Consider the following 9758-nt stretch of genomic DNA (forward strand, 5'->3'; position numbering starts at 1 on the left):
GAAGCCTGAAATCAGCAGTTCTGGAGTGGGCAAGCACTTCTCATCTTCCACAGTGAAGACAGAGGCAAAAAATGCATTTAGCTTCTCAGCCATTTCCCTATCATCCTTCAGTACTCCTTTTACCCCTTGGTCATCCAAGGGCCCCGTTGCCTCTGGCTGGTTTCCTGCTTCTAATGTATTTGAAGAAAGTTTTATTGTTGGTTTTTACATTTTTTGCTGTATGCTCCTCATACTCCCTTTTTGCCCGCCTGACCACAGACTTGCATTTTATTTGCCATAGCCTGTGTTCTGTTTTATTAGCCTCACTGTGACTAGCTTTCCACTGCTTAAAGGAATCCTTTTTGCCTTTTACAGCTTCCATTACTTTGTTTGTATTTTTCCTATACCTGTTTGCCTTTCCTAACCTGCAGAATATATATATATATATTGAGCTTCTAGGATTGTAGTTTTAAATAGTTTCCAAGCTTCCCCAATAGTTTTGACCCTTTCTACTTTTCCTTTCAGTTTCCTCCCCACATGTCCCCTCATATCAGAGAAGTTACCCCTTTTAAAGTTAAAAGTGGTTGTGTGAGTCTTTTTGGCCAATTCCCTATTTGTACAAATGTTGAACTCAACAACATTATGATCACTGTTCCCAAGCGGTGCAATCACTTTTACATCTCTCACCAGGTCTTGAGTGTTACTTAGGACCAAATCAAGGATCGCCTCTCCCCTGGTAGGTTCCGTGACCATCTACTCCATAGCACAGTCATTTAGATTGTCTCGAAACTCAATGTCTTTTTCTTGACTAGAACACATACTGACCCAATCAATGTGTGGGTCGTTAAAATCACCTATGACGACACAGTTTTTTTTCTAGCTATCATCTTTAATTCATTCATCATTTTATAATCCTCCTCTATCTTTTGATCTGGTGGGTGATAACAAACTTCCAGTGTTAAGTTTCCTTTTTGGCCCCCCTATTTCAACCCATAGAACTTCCAGAAGCGAATCCAATTCTCTTAGCCTCTCAATCTTTCTGGACTTTATACCCTCTCTGACATACAGAGCCACCCCACCCCCAACCCTTCCCCCCCCACCTCCAACCCTTCCCCCCCATCCTTCCGATATAATTTATAAACGGAAATCACCGTATCCCGCTGATTTTCCTCATCCCACCAAGTTTCTGAAATACCCACAATGTCTGTTTTTCCCTCCAACACCAAGAACTCCAACTCCCCGATTCTACCTCGGACACGTCTAGCATTTGTATAGAAACAGCTGTAATTTCCCATACAAGTTAAGCCTGCAACCTTCGTCTTGCTATCTCGAGACCTTGTCAGGAAGTCCATGTCACTAGCCATGGTCTCAGTGGACAATTTCAATCCACCTCCCTGTAGAAAAGCAACAGGTACCACCTCATCTCTCTGAGATAAGCCAACCAGAACCAGAGACTTTTCATCTCCTGTTGGCTTGAAGAGAGTCTCTGCAACTGAATCTCTTCCCACACTCTGAGCATTCAAAAGTCTTCTCACCGGCATAGGTTCTTAGATGAGTTTGAAGAGTGCTACTGTCCCTGAATCTCTTCCCACACACTGAGCAATTCAAATGGCTTCTCCCCTGTGTGGTTTCTTAGATGGGCTTGAAGAGAGTCTCTGCGACTGAATCTCTTCCAACATTCTGAGCATTCAAAAGGCTTCTCCCCTGTGTGGGTTCTGAGATGAGTTTGAAGAGTGCTACTGCGACTGAATCTCTTCCCACACTCTGAGCATTCAAAAGGCTTCTCCCCTGTGTGGGTTCTTCGATGGGTTTGAAGGTTACCACGCTGACTGAATCTCTTCCCACATTCTGAGCATTCAAAAGGCTTCTCCCCTGTGTGGGTTCTTAGATGAGTTTGAAGAGCGCTACTGTCACTGAATCTCTTCCCACACTCTGAACATTTGAAAGGCTTCTCCCCTGTGTGGGTTCTTAGATGAGTTTGAAAAGACCTACTCTCACTGAATGTCTTCCCACACACTGAGCATTCAAACGGCTTCTCCACTGTGTGGGTTCTTAGATGTCTTTGAAGAGAGATACTGGCACAGAATCTCTTCCCACACTCTGAACATTCAAAAGGCTTCTCCCCTGTGTGGGTTCTTAGATGGGTTTGAAGGTGGCCACTGCGATTGAATCTCTTCCCACACTCTGAGCATTCAAAAGGCTTCTCCCCTGTGTGGGTTCTTAGATGAATTTGAAGGTGGCAACTGTAACTAAATCTCTTCCCACACTCTGAGCATTCAAAAGGCTTCTCCCCTGTGTGCGTTCTTAGATGGGTTTGAAGACGGCCACTGCAACTGAATCTCTTCCCACACTCTGAGCATTCAAAAGGCTTCTCCCCTGTGTGGGTTCTTAGATGTTCTTGAAGAGTGCCACCGCGACTTAATCTCTTCCCACACTCTGAGCATTCAAAAGGCTTCTCCCCTGTGTGGGTTCTTAGATGGGTTTTAAGGTGGCCACTGCGACTGAATCTCTTCCCACACTCTGAGCATTCAAAAGGCTTCTCCCCTGTGTGGGTTCTTTGATGTTCTTGAAGACTGCCTCTACGACTGAATCTCTTCCCACACTCTGAGCATTCAAATGGCTTCTCCCCTGTGTGGGTTCTTTGATGTTCTTGAAGACTGCCTCTACGACTGAATCTCTTCCCACACTCTGAGCATTCAAATGGCTTCTCCCCTGTGTGGGTTCTTTGATGTTCTTGAAGACTGCCACTACGACTGAATCTCTTCCCACACTCTGAGCATTCAAAAGGCTTCTCTCCTCTGTGGATTCTTTGGTGTACAAGGAGCTTCGATCTGTATTTGAAGTACTTTCCACACCAAAAGCATTTAAATGCATTCATTATATTGTCCTTTGGAAAACATATATTACCTTTTCCTCCCACAGAGAACTTCATTCCACTCCCTGAGCAAATAAATAGCTTCCCTCCTGTATGAATCATTTGGTGTTGAACAAAGTCTGATTTCTTTGAGAATCTCTTGCCACAGTCTAAGCAGCTATAAGGTTCCTCTCCTAAATGTGTTCTTTGAAGTCTAAGGAGCTCTGCTCTGCGAATCATGGTCTTTCCACACTCCAGCCATCGATGGGTCTTTTTTCCACTGTGCATTTGTAAATGGACATTATACTGGGGTTGATCTGAGAAGTTCATTCCACACACCAAGCACTTGTATGTTTCCTTCACTGTGTGCATTACTTCTTGGAAATCCCCCCCTTGGCAAGGAATAGGTTTACCCCTCTTCTGGATGATGTGGCTTCTTTCCTGCCTCTTAGGTCCAGCTTGGTTTCTGAAGTTTCCGCTCAAGCCTTCATTTTTGACTTCATCTGGTGATACAAGATGCAGTTTGTCATCCTTCTCATTCCTCTGATCATCCCCTGCTGGAATAAAGAAAGAGATCCTGTTAGAACCCATGCAAAGAGGTATGATCTGGACCTGAATTTCCATTCTCAATCCAAATATTATAGTGGATTCTTCCTGCTGTATACTGAAGTCTACAATGACATGCACTTTAAAAGTTCATTAAGCCTCCTGCACAAGAGATGCTTGGTTCAGACTCTCACCGTTTATATGGCTTCCCAACTGTGTGACTTTTTTAAAGTGAAGTAAGGGCTCTTTTTTGACTGAAGCTCTTTCCGCACTGCAAGCAATTACATGGTTTCTCTCCTAAGGGAACTTGTGTCTGCAAAATGATGTTCATTCTCTGAGTGAAGGTCTTTGCCAAGGCCACACTCTCAGTTTCCCTGGAGTGGATTCTCTGGTTAGGATGGGGGCCTTTGTGCCTTCTCTTTTTGACTGACTCTTCTTCTTGGACTGGGATTTCATGGAAGCCCCCTCCTCAGTAAGGAATGGGTTTATCCCTCCTCTTACCTGCTTGGCTTCCCTCCAGCCTCTGGGGTCCATCTCCATCTCTGAAGTGTCCGTCGGCATCTTCATTCTTGACTTTTTCCAAAGAGAACCCCTGGAATTCCCCAGCTGTCTCCTCGACATCTGCTCCTGGAAGAAAGAAAAAGTTTCAATCATCACCCAGGCAAGAAGCCAAGGCACCAGCCAGGCACTGCCCTGGAATGGGTGGGCATTTCAGAATCTTCCCTCCCAAACTGAGATGCTGGTCACACCTTATCCCTGCCAGGCCCTCCCATAGAGCTGTTTTTATAGTCTGTCTATCTCTCCCCTCCCCAAATTCCCTATATGTATTTTAAGGAGCAAAGTGGCAAAATACTGTTCCCTCCACATTCCCATTTGACTTACTGTGCTTTTTGACTTTTGATTCTTTGCACTTGACAATTAAATACAAGAGGTTATCAAGATATCCAGTCCTGCAACTGCACTGAGAGTTTCCTTCCAGTTGTTAACAGAGCCACGAGGAGCTGGTTTTCAACCTCCCCAAAATACATGTTTTCCGGGGTGAGGAAAGAAGCCAGGAGATTACCAAGTGAACCCCACAGTTCAAAGGGGGCCCCCACGGTTTTTGGGAAAGGTGCTGTTTGTTGGGAGGGGGGCAGGCAATGACAGATGAGAAAACCAGCCTTGCAGTGTAGGGGCATCTTTCTCAAAGTCATATTTTTTGTTATTTCTGAGTTGTTCTCTGCACCTTAGCTGGGCCTCTCTATTACCTAAAGCACAGCCACGTCTGAATCATCCAGGCAGTTCTGCCTTTCCTAGAAGCACAGAGTCAGCCAGTCTCTCCGGAAAGAAGTATATCTTTATTGTCAGCAGGAGAGAGCCAGAAGACTGATTATCAGGCCTCCAGGTCATTAACTTGTTACAGTAGAGTAAGGCCCTCGGGAAGACCGTCCCAGAGGAACACGCAGTGTCAAAAAGTCCAGATAAGACCCCAGAAGAGTCTGTCCTGTTCCATCCTCCCCAAACACCTGAAAGACGCAGTGACCACACAGCAAGCATGCAGTTATCCAGGTGTTCAGCACGACCAGGGTGATGGAATCTAAACAAGTTAGTCTGGCAGACCCTTAAGAGCAGCAGAAGGTTCTCACTGTTGTCAGGCCTCTTCCCTGGGGACAGGGGGAGATGGTGCTGGCCGGCCTTGGAGAAACTCGGGCATCGGGGCACGCTGAGTGGACAGGTATTCCTGGCTTTTCTATGTGTTTGTGCTTCTCTTTGGCAGATGGTTTCCTGCCTCAAGGGGCTGGAAGGGACTTAGCCTTTGGGAAGGAGTTGGTCGCTTGCCTCTTGGGGAGACGGAGGGTGGCTACAGTGCCTTCTCTCTCCTCTTGTGGTTCAAACAAACCGTGCTTCAACTGAGAACCTGACCATGTGTTACCTGGGCTGATAGTTTCAGTGGGAATCTCTTCAGTAACATACAATCCCACTCTCTTGGGGTGAGGACTGACTCCCGTCACCACAGCAGAGGGTGCTGTGTGATTTGGCGGGAGAGAGAGGGGGGGGGAGGATGAGAGAGGATTCCTATGTGGGGAAGGAAAGAAATCCAAGGAAGAGGAAGAATTCTTCTGGAAGGACGGAAACATGGTCAAGATCAAAGACCAGACCCCTAACCAGTATAAGGGGGATGGATCCTTTACAGATCACAGTCAGAGCGGATGGCCGTAGTCCCATCGAGGGGAAGGGTGTGTTGTAAAGGCTGGCAACTGAGAAATTGGGACCGGGTCCCTTCCAGAGTCTTTCTGAGGCCCTCTCAGCCCCGCCTCAGTGAGGCCTCCAGCGGGGGGGAGGGGGGGTAAGTTTTTACAACCACATGTTGATGTTTAATATTTTGACTCATGCATCGAACCAATGGCAGCAATTCGCTCCTTGGGCCCCTACGAAAGGTCCTTACCCAGAGAGGCCACGCTCCCGTAGTTCTCCAGCATGACGTCCCTGTAGAGAGCTCTTTGGCCAGGAGCCAGCAAGGCCCACTCGGCCTCGGTGAAACACACGGCCACCTCCTCAAAGGAAAAGGGAGGCTGAAAGGAGAAGCAGATTCCCTTGTCAGAGATCAGTCCAGGCAAAGACTATACTCTCCACGGGGGCATTCTGGGAGGGTGCAGGATGCAGAGTTGGGCATGCGTCAAGAGGGTGGGGTTCAGAGCTTGTCTCTCCTCATTCACCAGGATCAAAAGCCTCATGGCAAAGGAGGGGGGATCTGACTATCCCCCAATCTCCCCCCCCACCTGGACCAGATTTGGAGCAGACGGTTTCACTCCTCTGAAAAGACGACAACAGCTTGACAACATCTCTTCACTGCCTGCAAGGGAGACAAAATTGGAAGGATGAATGTTAACCTCAAGTTCCTATTTTGTTTGCTTCTTTGAATTCTACTTCAGGATTGTGACACCTTCTCTTCTTCACACTCAAGAAGATTTGTAATGACTTTTAGAAAGGTGTCAAAGAGGTGGAAGAGAACCATCAGGTACCCATGAGCCTCGCGGTTTTATATCTGCTGCCAACATTTCTGTGAGACTGGAAATGTGCCCTGTGAACCCTGAAACTCCAAAAGTTGAAGCATCCCTGATGGATCCGACCAAAAAAACAGGCACCCCGTTCTCCCACCTGCTGGGCCCCCCACACCCATCCTGGAGTATGGATTGGCAGGAGAAAAAGAGGGGACCAGAAATCATATTGCACAACACGTCGGCATCACATCCCCCCCCCAAACCCAAACACAATGTTAGTGCATCAGCCAAGGCTCTGGAAACTACAGGGTACAACCAGTGAGTTTCCAGGGCGTCTGTTGATGCTCTGACTTCAGATCCAGACATTAGGCCAGTTGAGACATCGACATGACATCACGCCCACCCCATGCTCTACCCCCTCAGACCCCTAGCAATGGGGTTTCAGCGGTATGATGCCTCCGAACGTGGGGGGGGGGATGTTTCTTAAGTGCTGTGAAGTCACAGCTGACTAATGGTGAACCCACAAGTTATTCAAGGCGAGAGACCTTCAGAGTTGGTCTGCACTGCCTGCCTCTGCACAGCAACCCCTGGACTTGTTTTGTGGTCTCTCATGTGGGTGCTACAAGCATGGACGGCTTCAAAAGGGAATTAGATAAGCATATGGAGCAGAGGTCCATCAGAGGCTATTAGCCACAAGGTATAGCTAGGGGCTCTGGGGCAAGTGATGCTCTGTCTTCTTGGTGCTTCTTGGTGCTTGGGGGGGGGGGTCAACAGTGGGAGGGCTTCTAATGTCCTGGCCCCACTGCTGGACCTCCTGATGGCACTGGTATTTCTGGCCACTGTGTGACACAGAGTGTTGGACTGGATGGGCCTTTGGCCTGATCCAACATTGGCGTCTCTTATGTTCTTATGTTCATGCAAGACCCAAACCAGGGCTGACCCTGCTAAGCTTCTGAGATCCGAGGAGCCTGGGTGACCCTCGGCCATCCACATCTGGAGAATGTGGACGTTCCATTTATTTACCTTGGCTAATAGCTGCGCCCAGATTCCTCTTCCTTTCCTTTCCTGAGCCACCCTGAGACCCTCTAATGGAATTGCCCTCCATGAATCGGTCTACTCCCCTTTCAAGTGGAGAGGCCATCACGACTTCCTATGGCACTCTGCGTCCCAGAATTGCATTCTATGTAGTCTGCAAAAGTATTCCCCTTGTCTCGCCTCCTGAAACTTCTGCCCAACAACTTGACTAGGTCCCCTGATCCCATCTAGGCAAGAGGCTCCCTTACCACTTGACAGGGCATCTCGGGCAACCTCCTGGGCCTGCGTCCTCTGACTTTCCTCTGACGGAGCTCCTTCTGCCTCAGAGATCTTCCATTCCATCTTCACGGATCGTCCCCACATCTGAAACAAGAGGAAGGGGGACAGGTAAGAGAAGGAATGGAAATATCTAGAGGTAGAAATATCTAAGAAAAGATGGGAACAATACACTGAGGAATTATACAAACTTGGAAGAGATTTTATGACTGGTATAATATAAGCGTAATGATTTGATGGAAATTTGAGAACACAGAAAAGAGAAACCTAGTAAAAGAGACAATGAGCTTAGAAATGGAACAAATAGATAATTGAAGAATAGAATATGGAATATAAGCCTCCTGAGATATGTTTTATGTTTGTTAGTGTTATGCGTTGTTTGTTTTTCACGTATGTTTGTAGTGTACAATGGAAAAAAAATAATAAAAGTGTACCTTCGGGTATTTAAAAAAAAGGAATTATACAAAGGAAATGAAAGGATGACAGATTCCTTTCCAGAAGAATCTTTCGAAGAAAAGGCAACGGTTTTAGAAAGTAAAGGGAAAACTCCACTGAGAGCAGTGGGGAGAAACAGACCATCAGGGGTAGATGGGATATCAATAGAACTATTCCAAGGCACAGAAAAGGAGTCCCTCAAAATCTTAACAAGAATATGCTAACAGAGAAGAAAACAATGGCCCACAGTCTGGAAACACTCACTTTACATTCCGATTCTGACAAAAGTAGACATCGTTTTGGAGCATATGAGATAATTCTGAAAGAAAATCAGTATGTTTCATAGATTACAGCAAACGTTTCGACGGTGTAGATCATGAAAAGCTATGGCTGGTTTAAAAAGAAACGAGTCTGCTGTTTGCATTGATACGCAAACTGTACTCTAAACTCCGAAAAAAATTGCAAATATGAACCAGAATATGTCAAACAAATGCTGGAAATGTAAGACTCATGAGGGCTCATTTTACCATATGTGGTGGACTTGCGAGAAAGCTGTAGACTTTTGGACAAAAGTCCACAAAGAAATGCAAAAAATATTGAAATGCTCTTTCAAAAAGGCACCAGAAATTCTGCTTTTGGGACTGAAAATGGAAGAAGTCAACACGACTAAAAAGTCTTTACTCGGGTACTTAATAACAACAGCGAGAATGATTTATGCACAATTTTGGAAAACAGAGAAAGTGCCAGAAATCGAAGACTGGATACAAAAAGTTCTGTTCATGGCTGAAATGGACAAAATTACGAAAAAGTTGAATAACAAAGAAGATGATGTGTTTTTCCAAGAATGGAGTGACTTTAAAATATATTTGGAAAAGAACTGGGATGTGAAACAAAATTTAATATGTTTAGAGCAATACTAAGTTAAATGATGTTATCTTGAGATTGTAATTATAAGAAAATGATATAATTGATGATGTAATGGAATGTGGAGCGGGGGGGAAGCATTGCGGGAAGCCACAGGAGGGAGGGGAGGAAATGGGAATGGGGTAAACAATGGAAAAGATGAAATTGTTAAACTTTAAATGTTGAATTCCTATGAAAATAAAATTTGTTTACCAAAAAAAAAGAGGCCACTGTTAGGACAGAAGATGGAGAAACAGAATGGTTTCCAAACTGGAAAAAGTGTCAGACCACGATGTATTTTATCTCCCTTTCTCTTCAATTTATATGCAGAACATACCATAAGGAATGGTGGATTCGATTTAGATGAAGGAGGAGTGAAAACTCGTGAAACGAACAATTTGAGATACGCAGTTGTCACCGTACTATTGTAAGAAAACAGTGAAGCCTTGAAACAACTACCAATGTAGGTTAAAGCAGGAAGTGCCAAAGCGGGATTACAGCTGAACATCAAGAAGACAAAAGAGATGACTAGTGTGGAATTTCAGAAAAGTAGGGTTAATGATGAAGAACTTGAAATTGCTCGAGATTGTCTGTTCCTTGGCTCCATCATCAATCAAATGGGAGACGGCAAGCAAGAACTCAGGAGACTGAGGCTGGGAAGGGCAGCCAAGAAGGAGCTAGAAAAGATTCTCCCGTTTAAGGATGTGTCTCTGGTGATCAAGACAGAGTTAATTCCTGCCACAGGAGTT

General features: G+C 45.6%; 1 protein-coding gene across 1 annotated transcript in view; it reads right to left on the bottom strand.

The window, feature by feature from the left end:
• Positions 1 to 7758, bottom strand: part of LOC107124038 (oocyte zinc finger protein XlCOF6-like) — a gene marked incomplete at its 5' end in the record, with an annotated part of 11337 nt that extends 3579 nt beyond the window's left edge. Inside the window, 6 exons of the mRNA XM_015427422.1 lie at positions 1639 to 2821; positions 3074 to 3390; positions 3881 to 4006; positions 5805 to 5931; positions 6139 to 6212; positions 7644 to 7758. Of these exons, the coding sequence (XP_015282908.1) occupies positions 1639 to 2821; positions 3074 to 3390; positions 3881 to 4006; positions 5805 to 5931; positions 6139 to 6212; positions 7644 to 7758 (1942 nt within the window). The remainder of the gene's footprint in view (positions 1 to 1638; positions 2822 to 3073; positions 3391 to 3880; positions 4007 to 5804; positions 5932 to 6138; positions 6213 to 7643) is intronic.
• Between the last annotated feature and the right edge of the window lie 2000 nt (positions 7759 to 9758).

The sequence above is a fragment of the Gekko japonicus genome, unplaced genomic scaffold, assembly GCF_001447785.1.
Source record: "Gekko japonicus isolate JY-2015 unplaced genomic scaffold, Gekko_japonicus_V1.1 scaffold2637, whole genome shotgun sequence".
Classification (NCBI taxonomy): domain Eukaryota; kingdom Metazoa; phylum Chordata; class Lepidosauria; order Squamata; family Gekkonidae; genus Gekko; species Gekko japonicus.